The sequence below is a fragment of the Gadus macrocephalus genome, chromosome 12 (assembly GCF_031168955.1).
Source record: "Gadus macrocephalus chromosome 12, ASM3116895v1".
In the NCBI taxonomy this organism is placed as follows: domain Eukaryota; kingdom Metazoa; phylum Chordata; class Actinopteri; order Gadiformes; family Gadidae; genus Gadus; species Gadus macrocephalus.
The window spans coordinates 852223-870354 of NC_082393.1; the positions used below are offsets into that span (position 1 = coordinate 852223).

At 54.5% G+C, this 18132-nt stretch overlaps 1 protein-coding gene across 1 annotated transcript in view; it reads left to right on the forward strand.

Annotated features, from left to right (window-relative positions):
* LOC132469288 (cyclin-dependent kinase-like 5) overlaps positions 1-17484 on the forward strand; it is a 22913-nt gene extending 5429 nt beyond the window's left edge. The window contains exons 3-14 of the mRNA XM_060067231.1: positions 6023-6068; positions 6341-6477; positions 7601-7721; positions 9235-9294; positions 10593-10683; positions 11271-11460; positions 12361-12441; positions 13267-13433; positions 13918-14923; positions 15722-15826; positions 16783-16879; positions 17285-17484. Of these exons, the coding sequence (XP_059923214.1) occupies positions 6023-6068; positions 6341-6477; positions 7601-7721; positions 9235-9294; positions 10593-10683; positions 11271-11460; positions 12361-12441; positions 13267-13433; positions 13918-14923; positions 15722-15826; positions 16783-16879; positions 17285-17424 (2241 nt within the window). The 3' untranslated portion in view covers positions 17425-17484. The remainder of the gene's footprint in view (positions 1-6022; positions 6069-6340; positions 6478-7600; positions 7722-9234; positions 9295-10592; positions 10684-11270; positions 11461-12360; positions 12442-13266; positions 13434-13917; positions 14924-15721; positions 15827-16782; positions 16880-17284) is intronic.
* Positions 17485-18132: the final 648 nt, after the last annotated feature.

The following is an 18132-nucleotide window of genomic DNA, read 5'->3' on the forward strand; positions in this document are numbered from 1 at the left end:
AGGTATGTTATCAGAGCTAGATTATTAGAGTGACTACGGGGCGGTCCCCCTGTGGTCCGCAAACACACGTCCTCTGCTCTGGTTTCATGGTTGGATGAAGTGATCACCTCACACCTCTTCATGTGTGCCCTCATTGAACATAGCGTTCAGAATGTGACAGCCTTTAAACGGGGGTATGCGTACCCCTAGGGGTACTTTGGAGTACTGCAGCCCGGGCTGGGGAAAGGAGGGTGTTCAATGGTGGAACCTTTAGTCATCCCAGTAACTGATTGACCCCTATTTAAGTATGGAAACTCACTTCCTTCCTGGACCAATGAAGTGTTTCCTGTCTTTATATCTTTTGTCTGAAATGAATGAATAAATCCATGAATTACCTCTCCTTTACAGCGTGACAAAGCCTTTCTGCAGCGCGTGGTTACAGTAAGGCACTTCAGCGCTGCACTGCTGTGTTTTCCTAATCATTCATTCAGCCTGAATGACAACTCCATTGTCCCCAGTTTGAATGCTACTGTTCTACATCACTTTTATTAGCACAGACTTTCATAACCAGAAAACAGAGAATTTCGATGTTATAATTAGGTAGCTGTCACATTGACGATTTTATCTTGTTTAAGAGAAGTGTCCTACACATCTCTTCCTGTTCGCCTTCAATAGTTGTCTCTTTGTTTTCTATCAATGTTATTACTCTTTAAGGAGCAGGTAGGGGTTAGACAGTACAGACAGGTCATTAAGGAGCAGGTAGGGGTTAGACAGTACAGAGACAGGTCATTAAGGAGCAGGTAGGGGTAAGACAGTACAGAGACAGGTCATTAAGGAGCAGGTAGGGGTAAGACAGTACAGAGACAGGTCATTAAGGAGCAGGTAGGGGTTAGACAGTACAGAGACAGGTCATTAAGGAGCAGGTAGGGGTTAGACAGTACAGAGACAGGTCATTAAGGAGCAGGTAGGGGTTAGACAGTACAGAGACAGGTCATTAAGGAGCAGGTAGGGGTTAGACAGTACAGAGACAGGTCATTATGGAGCAGGTAGGGGTTAGACAGTACAGAGACAGGTCATTAAGGAGCAGGTAGGGGTTAGACAGTACAGAGACAAGTCATTAAGGAGCAGGTAGGGGTTAGACAGTACAGAGAGCGGGTGTTTCGGACCCAGAACTGAAGTCGACTCTGGTGTTTACCTCCTACAGCTATGAAGCTCTCAGACCCTCACTGCTGTAAAAGTCAGCGAAGGGCGGAGAAGAAAGAAGGTTATTAATAAATCTTCCAGACTGAGTGTACAACAGCAGCGCTGTGATAAATGACTACTCCGTCCCGATCTATACCAGGGTCGATCTCCTGCTTGGTTTCCTTTCTCTCTTTCCTTTTGGCCATAGATTATATTTTTCAGAAAACAAGGGATTGATAAAGGTTGTGGATCCGGCTGTAAACGTCCTGGCCCCATCACACGGGATGAGGGATGAGGGAAGCAGGAAACACGGTCCACTTGTCTCTGTGACTAAAGAGTTGGAGGATGTTAACCTGCTAAACTCTGGGCGTGGTCCGAGTCAACGAGGTGAATCCTTCTTCTCCAACACTAGATGGAGATATGATGGAGGAGGAAGAGGCCTACTGGGTTAGTTATACTGGTTGATACTGAAGTCTGTTCCTACTGGACTATACTAAACTATAATGGACGATACTGGATTATACTGCATTAAACTGGACTATGCTAAACTTTACTGAATTAAACTGGACCATAATGGGCTATACTGGATCATTTGGGACTGTACTGAGCCGCACTAGAGCCTAGTAAAGTGCAGTAAAGGTAGTGAGAGTGACCCCTTGTTGTTCCGGCCTGATAGAGAGAGAGTCACATCCTCGGCCTCCAGGTCACTGAACCCCCCTGTTCTGTCGGCCTGCAGTACCTCTCCAGTCCTCTGGGGACCAGGCCAGTGGCGTCACACCGTTGGCCTGCAGTACCTCTCCGGTCCTCTGGGGACCAGGCCAGTGGCGTCACACCGTTGGCCTGCAGTACCTCTCCGGTCCTCTGAGGACCAGGCCAGTGGCGTCACACCGTTGGTCTGCAGTACCTCTCCGGTCCTCTAGAGACCACCGCACGGTGGGGCGTCCCAGCTGGCCTGGAGAGGGGGGGTATTTTAAACAGCAGCAGAGCAGAACTGGGACAGTAAATACCTGGCTGTGGTAAGCAGGTCACCTTCAACCCAGTTCCTACCGGCCTCGGATGATCAGATAGGAGGATGAAGAGGAGGAGGAGGGGGAGGAGGAGGAGGAGGAGGAGGGGGAGAGGAGGAGGAAGAGGAGGAGGAGGAGGAGGAGGAGGAGGAGGAGGAGGAGAAGGGGGAGGAGGAGGAGGGGGAGAGGAGGAGGAGGGGGGGAGGAGGAGGATGGGGAGAAGGGGGAGGAGGAGAGGAGGAGGAGGGGGAGAAGGGGGAGGAGCAGGAGGAGGAGAAGGAGGGGGGGAGGAGGAGGAGGAGGGGGGGGGGAAGAGGAGGAGGGGGAGAACCAGATCAATATTGTAAATAAGAAACTGTTCTTAATGTTTTATCTGGAAAAATAAAGGTTAAAAAAAAAAAAAAGAAGAAGGAGAAGGAGGAGGAGGCCTGCCTCCCACCACCATGCTCTCCTCCCTTTCCTCCCCTGGTATATACAGGATATTTCTGGATCTTTCTAAAGTCTTGTCATACAGACTGGGCTCAACAGCTTGTCGCTTCCACCGTCTGACTCTCTGTAACTCTGTCTCACTCACTGTCTCTTTGTCTCTGTTTATCTCTGTCTGTCTCTCTGTAACTCTGTAACTCGGTCTCACTCACTGTCTCTTTGTCTCTGTTTATCTCTGTCTCTCTGTAGCTCTGTCTCACTCACTGTCTCTTTGTCCCTGTTTATCTCTGTCTGACTCTCTGTAACTCTGTCTCACTCACTGTCTCTTTGTCCCTGTTTATCTCTGTCTGACTCTCTGTAGCTCTGTCTCACTCACTGTCTCTTTGTCCCTGTTTATCTCTGTCTGACTCTCTGTAACTCTGTCTCACTCACTGTCTCTTTGTCCCTGTTTATCTCTGTCTGACTCTCTGTAACTCTGTCTCACTCACTGTCTCTTTGTTCCTGTTTATCTCTGTCTGACTCTCTGTAACTCTGTCTCACTCACTGTCTCTTTGTCCCTGTTATCTCTGTCTGACTCTCTGTAACTCTGTCTCACTCACTGTCTCTTTGTCCCTGTTATCTCTGTCTGACTCTCTGTAACTCTGTCTCACTCACTGTCTCTTTGTTCCTGTTGATCTGTCTGTCTCTCTGTCTCTTTCTCACTCACAGTCTGTTTGTCTCTGTCTGTCTCTCCATCTAAGTGTGCCTGTCTCTGTCTCCTTCTGTCTGTCTCACTCTCTGTCTCCATAGAATGCATCAGTCCCTCGGCCTATCTCTGATCTCAATGTGTCTCACTCTCTGTGCCGCTGGTACTAGGTATACACCGCTAACGACATGCTAGCATCACTAGGCTAGCATGCTAGTTTACAGGTGTAAATAAGTAGAACACGAGAGAAGGCGTCCATTGGAGTATTTGTCTTGGATGTTTATAGGCTGGCTCCAAATCAGAAAAAAAACAGGAAATGGTTTGTACTGGTTTTGAGGACCCTCATGGTTATTGTTACTCGTGATTAAGTTACAAACACCGTGTTAGTGTTACCATGAGTCCGTCTTACCCAACAACACGACCTCCAGACAGAGAGCTGCCGGAGCCCGGCTGAAAGCGGAATGTGGAATGTGGAATTTCCTAATCCTGGAGTCGGAACGCTCCGGAGTCTCCTCTAATGGTTCACTACGGAGGGGTTGTTTTCAAGAGCTGCAGGCTTCTGGTTTCCAGTTCATCATATAATAATAATGTGTACTATCAGGACAAGGACATCAAAACAAGACTTCCTGAAGGCATCGCTTCTGGCGTAGACTACCCTCAGACGTCGACTACCCTCAGACGTCGACTACAGTCAGACCTAGACTACAGTCAGACCTAGACTAACCTCAGACCTAGACTACAGTCAGACCTAGACTAACCTCAGACCTAGACTACAGTCAGACCTAGACTAACCTCAGACCTAGACTACAGTCAGACCTAGACTACAGTCAGACCTAGACTACAGTCAGACCTAGACTACCCTCAGACCTAGACTACAGTCAGACCTAGACTAACCTCAGACCTAGACTACAGTCAGACCTAGACTACAGTCAGACCTAGACTACAGTCAGACCTAGACTACCCTCAGACCTAGACTACAGTCGGACCGAGACTACAGTCAGACCTAGACTACCCTCAGACCTAGACTACCCTCAGACCTAGACTACAGTCAGACATGGACTACAGTCAGACCTAGACTACCCTCAGACCTAGACTACAGTCAGACCTAGACTACAGTCAGACCTAGACTACAGTCAGACCTAGACTACAGTCAGACATAGACTACAGTCAGACCTAGACTACCCTCACCTAGACTACCCTCAGACCTATACTACAGTCAGACCTAGACTACGTCAGACTTAGACTACAGTCAGACTTAGACTACAGTCAGACCTAGACTACCCTCAGACCTAGACTACCCTCAGACTGAGACTACAGTCAGACCTAGACTACAGTCAGACCTAGACTACCGTCAGACCTAGACTACAGTCAGACCTAGACTACCCTCAGACCTAGACTACAGTCAGACCTAGACTACCGTCAGACCTAGACTTCAGTCAGACCTAGACTACAGTCAGACCTTGACTACCGTCAGACCTAGACTACCCTCAGACCTAGACTACCCTCAGACCGAGACTACCCATTCTACCCCACATCGGCATGGTGCTCGTTCCACCACTGCGCAGCCAAAATAGAGCAGAGTTGTGACTTTGATGATCCTGCTTAGCTTGCTCTTAGCTCTTGGCAGTACGAGGCTTCCAGCTGAGGTAGTTAGGATCTGCTCTGGTAATACTGCCAGTGCTTGTTGTGTTTGATAGCAGGCAAGTCCATGTGGTGTGGGGGTCCGTACGTCAGGAACCAGCCCCAGTGAATCATCTACTCAGCTCGGAGATTTCTCCCACAGCTTCCCAGGGCCAACTCCGCACAAGGGAATTCCTTAAAATATCGTGTCACGCAGACCGCCTGCGCAGCAGAGAGGCGCTGGGTTCCGCAGCAGAACGTGTGGTTGGAACGTGACGCAACGAGCGAGTCATAGGGAGATGCAACAAGTGTAGCAGCAAGGCAAATTATGTTAGCTCTGATGTCAGCCATCATTCTACCAACTTTACTTGCAAAGATGTAACCATTATGCAAGCCATTGTGGTGGCCATCATACTAGCCATCATGCTAGTTATCATGCTAGCCCGCATGCTGTCCACCATGCTAGTCCTCATGCTATCCACCATGCTAACCCTCATGCTGTCCACCATGTTAACCCTCGTGCTATCCACCATGCTAACCCTCATGCTATCCACCATGCTAGTCCTAATGCTATCCACCATGCTAACCCTCATTCTGTCCACCATGCTAACCCTCATGCTATCCACCATGCTAACCCTCATGCTATCCACCATGATAACTCTCATGCTATCCACCATGCTAGTCCTCATGCTATCCACCATGCTAACCCTCTTGCTATCCACCATGCTAGTCCTCATGCTATCCACCATGCTAACCCTAATGCTATCCACCATGCTAGCCCTCATGCTATCCACCATGCTAGCCCCTCACTGCATTGATGAATGTAGGGCAGGGCTGTGCGCCGCGGGGCCTAACTAGGGCAGCTAGAGAAGCAGGCCAGCGATGGCTGCCTCTCCCCAAGTTCTCAGAGATCCTCCGTAGGAAACGTCTCTTCATTGTGAACAAAGCTTGTTGTGTCCGCAACCACTCAGGTCCACCGTGTTGTTAACAGCAGTGATGGTGACAGCATTGATAGCCAAAAGGGTTAGCCGCATTAGCAGTGATCTATACTGAACAAAGCACAACCCCTGACCACTATCGCCGGTGTCTGATTGGCCCTCCTCTGTCTCTCTCTCACATTCAGGAGACCAATGAAATCGTGGCAATTAAGAAGTTCAAGGACAGCGAAGGTAAGCTCATCATCATCATCATAATCATCATCGTCATCAATAAACCAATTCACTTATCAACTGATGTGTGATGTAACCTCCTCCTCTATGACCTCCTCCTCCTCCCCCTCTATGACCTCCTCCTCCTCCCCCTCTATGACCTCCTCCTCCTCCTCCTCTGTGACCTCCTCCTCCTCCTCCTCCTCCTCCTCTGTGACCTCCTCCTCCTCCTCCTCCCCCTCTATGACCTCCTCCTCCTCCTCCTCCTCCTCCCCCTCTATGACCTCCTCCAGAGAATGAGGAGGTCAAGGAGACCACGCTGCGGGAGCTGAAGATGCTCCGCACGTTGAAGCAGGAGAACATCGTGGAGCTGAAGGAGGCGTTCCGCCGCCGGGGGAAGCTCTACCTCGTCTTCGAGTATGTGGAGAAGGTACGCCCACGGCCCCGGCGGCTGCACCGGCGCTCCGACCGTCGGGCGACCATCTCGCTGACCGCCTGATGGACCGCACCGCTACGTTACATCCACACTCAGGGCGTTGAGCAGACGCTTTCATGCAAAGCGACTCACAATAAGTTACATTTGTCAGAAGAAAGAAACCTTATATTGCTGTCGGTACAGTAAAGATGTTTATAGAAACAAGTTCTAAGCATTTACAATTGGTAGGTTAGCTCATTCAACGTATACAACAAAGCTAGTACATTAGTCAGAAGAAAAAGTCCAAACAGTACATCTCTGTGGGTACAGTAAGGATAGTCATAGAGCCAGGTGCCAAGCACTAACCGTCACTAGGTTAACCCATCCCTCTGTACAACAGAGATAGCTGGGATAAGATGCCACACAATGCTAAGTACTGTTTTCAAGTGCCAGTACGTAAAAACAAACAATAAGCGTGTAAATTAAGTGCCGTGAAAAGGCAAACAAAGTTATATCAGGAACGAGCTGAAGCTAGCATGAAACAAAACTAGACAAACATGAAACAAGCTTACCAAAGATGGTTAGATACGCGCCAACATTAGCCAGATCCAGGTAAAACTGGCCCTGGAGGTAGAGTACGCATTGTGTCCTTCTGTCTGTCTCACTCTTTGTAGTCCATTGTTTACATCACTCTCTCAGCTCCATCTCAATGTGTCTCACTCTCTGTGCCGCTAGTGCCAGCGATACACCGCTAACCACCAGTCCAGCTCCACTAATAGACTAAAAAACTCTTTCGTCCCCCTGGCCATCAGACTGTACAACAGCTCCCAGTAAAGGCAGGGAGGACAATAGATAACAATGGACATTTTATTTATTTATATCTGTATTTTTGCACATCCATCTGCACTGTTTTTATGTGTGTTTTCGGCTGCTACTGGATACTTGAATTTCCCCCGGGATTAATAAAGTATATATCTATCTATCTATCTATCTAACGAGCGTGCTAGGCTACTGGTGCTACAAGTAGAACCTGTGAGAAGGCGGTCATTGGGAGTATCTGTACTGGATGTGTATAGGCTGGCTTCAGATCGTGCGCTTTGAGGTTCATCGTACCCCGTTGTGTTGGCTGCTGTTGCAGAACATGCTGGAGCTGCTGGAGGAGCTGCCCAACGGAGTGCCCTCGGAGAAGGTCCGCAGCTACATCTACCAGCTGATCAAGGCCATCCACTGGTGCCACAAGAACGACATCGTCCACAGGGGTAATGACGCCGTCACGTGACGCCATCACGTGACGTCATCACGTGACATCATCACATGACATCATCGCCCTCCTTGCCCGTTGGAGCAGGAGGAGCAAGAGTGATGGAGTATGACTGGGGTGCAAGTAGTGGAGGAGGAGGAGTAGGAGGGGTCGAAGGGGGAGTAGAAGTGGAGGAGGGGGAGGAGGGGGAGGGGTCGAAGGGGGAGAAGAAGTGGAGGAGGACTGGGGCGCGAGTAGTGGAGGGGGAGGAGTAGGAGGGGGAGTAGAAGGGGAGGAGGAGGAAGAGTGTAGTAAAGGAGTGTTTCAGGAGATGCTTTTGTCGAGTACGGACTGAACTGGCAGTGCTGACTTCGTCTTAAGAACAGGCAGCCTACTCTGCCGTTTCCTGGACGTTATGCATCCCATAATGTTAACAGGGCTCCCCGTGGACACCACAAATAGCCTGTCCAGGACGTCCGCTACGAGGGCATCCTGCCCTCTGCTGACCCTGCAGAAGAAGTACTCCGTCGGGGAGCCGTCTCCCCCCTGAGGTGCCGGCATCCCCCTCCCTCCCCCCGACTCTCACCTTCTCCTCCTCGTCTGCAGCAGACGTCACGCCGCGCTGCTAAAAGCGTCCCCCGCTCTGAAATAGCTCCTCACGCTGAACTGTGCGCCGGCCCGTTGGTTAGGCACCGGGAGTCAGCGCCTCCTCTATGACCGCCTCCTCCTTCATGACCTACACCTTCTCCATGACCTGCCCCTCCTCTATGACAGGAGGTCTCGTTCTCTCACAGAACCAATCGATCTCTCCAGTCAATCTTGGAGGTTCATTTACATTGAGGGGATTCTGCAATGCCCACACCCATTCATTCACGCTCACCCACCGACGGCAACCAGCTGGTCAGGAGCATTCGGGGTGAGGCGTCTCGCTCAGGGACACCTCGGCACTCAACTACCAACCTTCCGGTTACCAGCCGACCCGCTCTACCCCCTGAGCTCCTGCCGCCCCGGCTGTTCCAGCATTCGGTGCTGGAGCAGCCTCGATCTCCTGCTACGATAGTAGGGCGAGGGAGTGGGCCCCGTGCAGAGCTCTGCTGGCAGGGCGGCGGCGGGCAGATGGCCGTGTGAGCTCCTCTTGGCAGAGACGCTGGCCCACACCCAGATCACGCCTGCAGACGGATTACTGTACACCCCGACACGGGGAACCAGAACAGAGGACACTCTCTCCTCCTCTCCATCACCGGCTACCGTCGTCCCTTCTGGTGGGAAGAGGAGTGGTTAATGTGTGGCGTTAATCTGTCATGTTTTAAAATGACTGACCTCTCTTCTCTCGTGTTTGTGCCCTTCCTCTCCTCTCTCTCTCCACCTCCCTTCTCCATTCCATCCTCATGCTCTCCTCCTCTCTCCCCTCCCCCCTCTACCTGTCCCTCTCCTTATCTACCTCTCCTCCTCCCCTCCCTCCCTCCCCTCCTCCTCCTCCCTTCCCTCCCTCCCCTCCTCCCCCCTCCCCCCCTCCCTCTCCCCTCTCTCAGATATCAAACCGGAGAACCTCCTCATCAGCTCTGAAGACGTCCTCAAACTCTGTGACTTTGGTGAGCACCTCCTCCTCCTCCTCCCTGACCACCGTGGGTCTGACCCCCCCCCCCCCCCAACCCCAACCTCAGGGTACGATGGGGGGGCCGTGGGTCTGACCCCCCCCCCCCCCCCCCCAACCCCAACCTCAGGGTACGAGGGGGGGGGGGGCAGTGGGTCTGACACCCAGCTGGTCAGACCGTACCGTCAGGACCAGACCCGCTGTGAAGCAGTGTGTGTAGTGTCTATCTGTCTCTGTTCTACGCTCTGCCTGTGAAGCAGTGTGTGTAGTGTCTATCTGTCTCTGTTCTACGCTCTGCCTGTGAAGCAGTGTGTGCAGTGTCTATCTGTCTCTGTTCTACGCTCTGCCTGTGAAGCAGTGTGTGCAGTGTCTATCTGTCTCTGTTCTACGCTCTGCCTGTGAAGCAGTGTGTGTAGTGTCTATCTGTCTCTGTTCTACGCTCTGCCTGTGAAGCAGTGTGTGTAGTGTCTATCTGTCTCTGTTCTACGCTCTGCCTGTGAAGCAGTGTGTGCAGTGTCTATCTGTCTCTGTTCTACGCTCTGCCTGTGAAGCAGTGTGTGTAGTGTCTATCTGTCTCTGTTCTACGCTCTGCCTGTGAAGCAGTGTGTGTAGTGTCTATCTGTCTCTGTTCTACGCTCTGCCTGTGAAGCAGTGTGTGCAGTGTCTATCTGTCTCTGTTCTACGCTCTGCCTGTGAAGCAGTGTGTGTAGTGTCTATCTGTCTCTGTTCTACGCTCTGCCTGTGAAGCAGTGTGTGTAGTGTCTATCTATCTCTGTTCTACGCTCTGCCTGTGAAGCAGTGTGTGTAGTGTCTATCTGTCTCTGTTCTACGCTCTGCCTGTGAAGCAGTGTGTGTAGTGTCTATCTATCTCTGTTCTACGCTCTGCCTGTGAAGCAGTGTGTGTCGTGTCTATCAGTCTCGGTTCTACGCTCCTCTGCATGTGGGAACCCCATCCCTCCTCTGATCCTCCTTGGGTGAGGGGCAGACAGGGGGAGAGGGGGAGCTGTGGCCAGTCTGCTCCCCGCTCTCCTCCTCAGAACCTGGGGTCCACCCAGAGAGCAGTGTCTGTCCGGTCGTTCCACCACCCAGACACCGGGCAGAGCCAGAGACACCTGCTGCCTTTGTGTTCTTATCGATCGCTGCCAGAAAGGGTCGTTTGTGTTGACTATTAATAATGTGTTGGGGTTGTTGATTTATAACATCGTCACGTTGGAACGAGTCTGTTGTTGACCGCCTGATGAAGACCAGTCTGTTTACTAGCTGGTCTCATGGTTCTCCTCTCCTTCTCCTCTTCAGGCTTCGCCCGGAACCTGTCCGAGGGAACCGACGCCAACTACACGGAGTACGTGGCCACTCGCTGGTACCGCTCCCCGGAGCTGCTGCTGGGGTAGGTACCGCAGAACCGGAGAACCTCGAGAACCGCGAGTACCTCTAGAACAGCTAGAACCGGAGAACCTGGAGGGACGGGAGCACCCCGGATGGACTGGAGGTCTGCTGATACGCTCCAGAGAAACCAGCCGGCAAAATACACACATTAAGCAGAAAGAAGGATCCATTTAAAACCATGCATATTGATGCACCTCTATTTACATACATAATAGACTAATGTCTATATATGTATATATGTATGTATGATGTAGTACTGATGCTATACTGTATAATGTACGTACAGTACTGATGCTATATACCGTATACTGTATGTACAGTACTGATGCTATACCGTATACTGTATGTACAGTACTGATGCTATATACCGTATACTGTACGTACAGTACTGATGCTATATACCGTATACCGTGCGTACAGTAGTGATCCTATATACGTATACTGTGCGTACAGTAGTGATCCTATATACCGTACACTGTGCGTACAGTAGTGATCCTATATACCGTACACTGTGCGTACAGTAGTGATCCTATATACCGTACACTGTGCGTACAGTACTGGTCTTCAGTTGCCCCCCCTGCTGTGCAGCGCCCCCTACGGGAAGGCGGTGGACATGTGGTCTGTGGGCTGCATCCTGGGGGAGCTGAGCGACGGCCAGCCGCTGTTCCCGGGGGAGAGCGAGATCGACCAGCTGTTCACCATCCAGAAGGTCCTGGGCCCACTGCCCCCCGAGCACATGAAGCTCTTCTACAGCAACCCCCGCTTCCACGGCCTCCGGGTAGGACCCCACTGAGCCCCCGCCCCCCCCCCTGGGTAGGACCCCCCCTCAGGGTAGGACCCCCCCTCAGGGTAGGACCCCCCCTCAGGGTACGACCCCCCCTCAGGGTAGGACCTGAGACCCCCCCTCAGGGTAGGACCCCCCCTCAGGGTAGGACCCCACTGAGCCCCCGCCCCCCCCCTGGGTACGACCCCCCCTCAGGGTAGGACCCCACTGAGCCCCCGCCCCCCCCCGGGTACGACCCCCCCTCAGGGTAGGACCCCCCCTCAGGGTAGGACCCCCCCTCAGGGTAGGACCCTTAAAGGGGTCTGAGTATTGGCCCAACATGGCCGACAGAGAGCCGGTGCCCGAGAACCGCGGGACGGCGCTCAGAATAGAACGGGCCCTCAGCCAATCACAGCCCTTTAGACACTGCTGAGGGCCAACCGTCCCCTCAGCCAATCACAGCCCTTTAGACACTGCTGAGGGCCAACCGTCCCCTCAGCCAATCACAGCCCTTTAGACACTGCTGAGGGCCAACCGTCCCCTCAGCCAATCACAGCCCTTTAGACACTGCTGAGGGCCAACTGTCCCCTCAGCCAATCACAGCCCTTTAGACACTGCTGAGGGCCAACCGTCCCCTCAGCCAATCACAGCCCTTAGACACACTACATACACACATAGGAGTTATAATGATGTGTGTCTGCACTAACTGTCTGCGTGTCTGCGTGCGTGCGTGCGTGTGTGTGTGTGTGTGTGCGTGCGTGCGTGCGTGTGTGTGTGTGTCCGTGCGTGCGTGTGCGTTGTGTGCGTGTGCGTGTGCGTGCGTGCGTGCGTGTGTGTGTGTGCGTGCGTGCGTGTGTGTGTGTGTGTGTGTGTGCGTGCGTGTGCGTTGTGTGTGTGTGTGTGTGTGCGCTCTAGTTCCCTGCGGTGAACCACCCCCAGACTCTGGAGAGGCGGTACCTGGGTCTGATCAGCGGAGCCCTGCTGGACCTGATGAAGGTGAGACACCCTCCTCTTCCTCCTCACCCTCCTCTTCCTCCTCACCCTCCTCTTCCTCCTCTTCCTCCTTTCCCCCTTACCCTCCTCTCCCTCATGGTGTATTACACATGAATACAGCAGCGTGCACCAGCATGGTCCAGGAGCGTGCACGAGCACCAGGAGGACCCTGCTACCTCGTTAGCCAATAGGAGGAGCCTCGTTAGCCACTAGGAGGAGCCTGCTTCCCCATTAGCGAACGGGAGGAGCCTGCTACCTCGTTAGCCAATAGGAGGAGCCGGTTACCTCGTTGGCCACTAGGGGGAGCCTGTTCTCGTTGCCCTCTTGCCAATTAGCGCCGTCTGCGTGTAGCGGGAGAGAGGGAGGCTGGCGTGTGTCTCTGGTTAATGTGCTTTTGGAGGGAGGGAGGGGGGAGGAAGGGAGGGGGAGGGAGGAGGAAGGAAGGGAGGGGGAGGGAGGGAGGGAGGAGGGCGGAGGCGTTAGTGAGCGTGTGGGCAGTGGTTCAGCAGCCTGACTAGTGTGATAACCAGGATGACTCATAATGTTTTGTTGGCTAGCCTTCCTGTATGCTGAGAGAATCTCAAGGCTATGTGTGTGTGTGTGTGTGTGTGTGTGTGTTCGGGGGTGTGTGTTTGTGGGGGTGTGTTTGTGGGTGTTTGGGGGTGTGTGTGGGTGCGTGTCTATGTGTGTGTGTGTGTGCATGTGTGTGTGTGTGTGTGTGTGTGTGTGTGGGGGGGGGGTTGGGGGATGTGGGCGTGCATGCGTGCGTGCGTGCGTTTGTGTGTGTGTGTGTGTGTGTGCGTGCGTGCGTGCGCGTGTGTTCACCAGAACCTGCTCCTGCTCAGTCCCACGGAGCGCTTCCTGACGGAGCAGAGCCTGAACCACCACGCCTTCCAGAGCCAGCGGCCGGCGGAGCGGCCCGCCCCCTCCACCCCCACGCCCGCACGCTCCTCCAAGAGGAAGCCTCACCACGGGGACAACAGCACCCCCAGCAGGTGGCCCAGGGCACTGCAGCCTCCGCAGACACAACACTGCATCCTAGATCTGTCCCAGTGCTACGACTAGTGTCAGCAGGGCTGCTGTGTTACCACCAGACCTGATCTAACCCTCAGTCCTCCTCCTCTCTCCACGTTATCCTCCTCCCTCTGACTCCTTGTGCTCCTCCTACTCCTCCATAACCTCCCCCTTCTCCTCCCCCTCCTCCCCCCGTCGCCCTCCTCCCCCCCTCCTCCTCCCGTCGCCCTCCTGCTCCCCCTCCTCCCCCTCCTCCCCCCGTCACACTCCTCCTCCCCCCCTCCCCCCCCGTCGCCCTCCTCCTCCCCCTCCTTCCCCCCCTCCCCCCCCGTCGCCCTCCTCCTCCCCCTCCTTCCCCCCCTCCCCCCTCCTCCTCCCCCCCCCGTCGCCCTCCTCCTCCCCCTCCTTCCCCTCCTCCCCTCCCCCCTCCCACCCCCTCCTCCCCCCGTCGCCCCCCTCCTGCAGGAGCCACCACCGCTCCAGCAGCAGGGAGTGTTCGAGCCTCCCCCGGCACGAGGAGCTCCACCCCCACGCCGACTCCTTCCACAACGGCAGCGCCTCCGCCAGCCTGAGCCCCACCCTGCACCCCAAGAGCTACCAGCCCCCGCAGGGCTACGGGCCCCCCGCCGAGCTGCCCCACCTGGTCACCGCCAGCGAGCCGCGCCAGGCCAAGCCCGACTTCGAGGCCTCCAACCTGGGCATGAAGGCCTCCGACGGCCCCGGGGCCAAGTACCTCAAGTCCAACTCGCGGCTGCAGCAGAACCGCCACTCGCTGGTGGAGGGCAAGGGCGGCACGGCGCAGGAGAAGCACGCCCGGCACGGCTACAAGGAGGCGCACGGCCTGCTGCCCCCCGCCTCCTCCTCCTCGCGCTTCGCCTTCCTCAACCTGTCCAAGAGCCACGGCACGCTGAGCGACGCCAAGTCGGTGGGCAACCTGAGCGAGGTGCACCTGCTGGGCGACGAGCCGTCCCCGCGCTACTTCCCCTCGTCCTGCCTGGACCTGACGGCGCCCGGCAGCCCGCTGACGCGCCGCAACGACCGGCTGGCCCACGCCGGCCGCGGCAGCACGCGCTCCGAGCGCGAGAGCAACACGCTGGACTCGGCCTACCGCCGCGCCTCCTCCCGCCACAAGGCGTCGGAGGAGGGGCGCTCCCCGGACGCCCTGGACCCGGGGGAGGGCGGGGGCGGGGGAGGGGGAGGGGGGAGCCACGGCCACTCCCTCTCCGCCCCCCACGACCCCCTGGGGTACGGCCAGGGCTACACCAGCCCCTTCTCCTCGCAGCAGCGGCCGCACCGCCACTCTATGTACGTGCGGCGGGACCACCAGCGCCCCCACGGCGCGGAGGAGGGGCTGGCCCCGGCGCCCGGCCTGGCCAACCGGGCCAGCAGCCTGCAGATGCTCTCGCCCCAGCTGCAGCACCGCTCGCTGCCCCGCCACCCCGGGGGGCGGCCGGAGGAGGAGTCCAGCAGGGTGAGGGGGGCGGGGGTCCGGTCGGGAGGGGGGGCCGTGGTCCTGGGTGGGATTTGAGGATGTGTTTGTGGTAGATGGGGAGGCCAGTGCTGATGTAACAGATCAGGCCTGCAGACGCTGGTGCCCTCCGTCTAGAGGTGTCCCGATACCGTGCCAGTGTCGGGAATACTCAGATGCTGCCTAAAGGGCAGCGTCGGGTATCGGCGAGTAAGCAGGTGTATGCACCGATCTGATAGCATCACGGGATTCATTTACTACACAGGCTGAGAACTTCCCAGGCGTCGTAAAAACATGGATGCACGGACGCTTGACTACAAGTACACAAATGTATTGTACAATTATAGATTATAAATGTGAATGAGTTCTGAAAAGATAATTGGTTGATAGTAAGTGAACCAACTATTCATGGATGGAATCAAAAGAGAGCCTAGTGGGTACCATGCTAGACGCTGTAGCGGTAAATACTCTGCATCGGCCGATCAGCAGGAATCGGAATCGGTATCGGGAAGGAAAGAACGGTATCGGAGCATCTCTACCTCCGTCCCGGCGTCATGCTAGCCGTTAGCTTAGCTTAGCTCAGCGTTCAGCAGAGAGGCCCCCCGGTCGCCCTGGGGGGGCTCAGCATATGCGGCGGTGCTTGTATGTGTGTGTGCTCCGTGTCGTGGGCGCCGTGACTCATGCCCGCTGTATGTTTGTGTACACACTGAGCGTCGGTGAGAGAGAGGCACTGTGTTTGTGTGTGTGTGTGTGCTTCCCTGTTGTCATGGTGCCGTCTTCACACCTCGTCTTCATCAACAGAGCGAGCAGGCGCCCCTGGACTCCGCCCACTCTGCCAGGCCTCCAATCAGGGACTCCACCCGGGATAACTCCGCCTCCTTTCACATTCAGCGGCAGAAAAGCGAGGTCCGACCTGCTGCCCGTTACCCATGAGCCTGTAACCACGGCTAACAACCTAGCACCCATAACTAGACCTGCAGCAAGCCCTGTGTACCCAGCTAGCCTTGAAGCTAGCCCTGGGCACACAGCTAGCCTTGAAGCTAGCCCTGGGCACACAACTAGCCCTGCAGCTAGCATAAGAGCTAGCCCTGTGTAAATAGCTAGCCCTGTGCACACAGCTATCCGTAAAACTAGCCCTGTGTACACAGCTAGCCGTGTAGTGAGCCCTGTTGACACAACTAGCCCTGCAGCTAGCATTAGAGCTAGCACTGTGTACACAGCTAGCCGTGTCGTTAGTCCTGTGTACATAGCTAGCCCTGTGCACACAGCTAGCTTTTCAGCTAGCCCTGTGACACAGCTAGCCGTGTAGTTAACCCTGTGTAAACAGCTAGCCTTTTTCATTAGCCCTGTGTCCACAGCTAGCCGTGTAGTTAGCCCTGTGTACACAGCTAGCCGTTTAGTTAGCCCTGTGCACACAGCTAGCTGTGTAGTTAGCCCTGTGCACACAGACTGAGGGTGTGGGTGGATGCTCTCTTTATCTTCTCTCTCTCAGCCTCCTCATTTGTGCTGTGAGCTTTGCTTCTCTGGGATGAGACTGCAGATCAGAGATAGAATCGCTCCCCCTCTCTCCGCCTGTGTCTCTCCCTCCGTCTCTCTATAAATGACCTCCTGTCTTACAACTCTGTCAACATCACAACAGCTCAGTAACACCTAGCTAGGTTACCTAAGCTAAACCTTGCCAGGTGAAGCATAGCTAGCTAGGTTAGCTAAGCTATACCTGGTCAGGTGAAGCATAGCTAGCTAGGTTAGCTAAGCTATACCTTGCCAGGTGAATCCTAGCTAGCTAGGTTAGCTTGGTTCTACCTGGCCAGGTGGGCTAAGCAGCCCCTGGTCCGGTGTCTGATGCGTTGCGTTGTCGGCAGGTGGGGATGTACCACGAGCAGCAGGAAGACTCGTCCAAGGAGAACCGCATCATCTACAGCGACTCCATGCCCCGGAGGGTGGGCAGCTTCTACCGAGGTCAGAGGTCAAGAGCGCTCTGACGACCGCATGAGTGATGATAAGTCAGGTTCATTGGTGGTTTGGGCGGAGGTGGAAATGCACTCCAGCAATGACAACACGCATCTTTCCTCTGTTGGCTAGATGATGAAGATTTCTTTTTAGGACACTTAGGCCAGCTAAATATTTCATTTCATCGTAGAGCATGATCATAGTGAAGATAGACGCAGCAAAGTTACCAAGAATACATTCAGTGAGACAACGGGTGGACAAGATTCTTGGGGGGGGGGACACTTTCACATCATGGGCAGTTAATACAAAGGTGAGGGGGGGGGGGGGGGGGGGGGGTGACCGTCGGGAGGGTTTAGGATTGGCCCTGTCTCATTTGACCGCTGATGCCATTTTTATCTCCCCCTTTCCCGACAGTCCCATCGCCGCGCCCGGAGAACTCCTTCCACGAGGGGCGGGGTCAGAGCCGGGGTCAGGGCCGGGGGCCCGGCCTGTCTGGGGAGGGGAGCACGGGCTCCAACCACTCCAAACGCCAGACCGCCTTCGACCCCTGGTGAATAGGCCTCTGAGATCATACTGAACGTTGTTCTGTCAGTCTACTGCTCCTTTAACGTTGTTCTGTCAGTCTACTGCTCCTTTAACGCTGTTCTGTCAGCCTACTGCTCCTTTAACGTTGTTCTGTCAGTCTACTGCTCCTTTAACGCTGTTCTGTCAGTCTACGGCTCCTTTAACGTTGTTCTGTCAGCCTACTGCTCCTTTAACGTTGTTCTGTCAGTCTACTGCTCCTTTAACGCTGTTCTGTCAGTCTACTGCTCCTTTAACGTTGTTCTGTCAGTCTACTGCTCCTTTGATGTTGTTCTGTCAGTCTACTGCTCCTTTAACGTTGTTCTATCAGTCTACTGCTCCTTTAACGTTGTTCTGTCAGTCTACTGCTCCTTTAACGTTGTTCTGTCAGTCTACTGCTCCTTTAACGTTGTTCTGTCAGTCTACTGCTCCTTTAACGTTGTTCTGTCAGTCTACTGCTCCTTTAACGCTGTTCTGTCAGTCTACTGCTCCTTTAACGTTGTTCTGTCAGTCTACTGCTCCTTTAACGTTGTTCTGTCAGTCTACTGCTCCTTTAACGCTGTTCTGTCAGTCTACTGCTCCTTTAACGTTGTTCTGTCAGTCTACTGCTCCTTTAACGCTGTTCTGTCAGTCTACTGCTCCTTTGACGTTGTTCTGTCAGTCTACTGCTCCTTTAACGTTGTTCTGTCAGTCTACTGCTC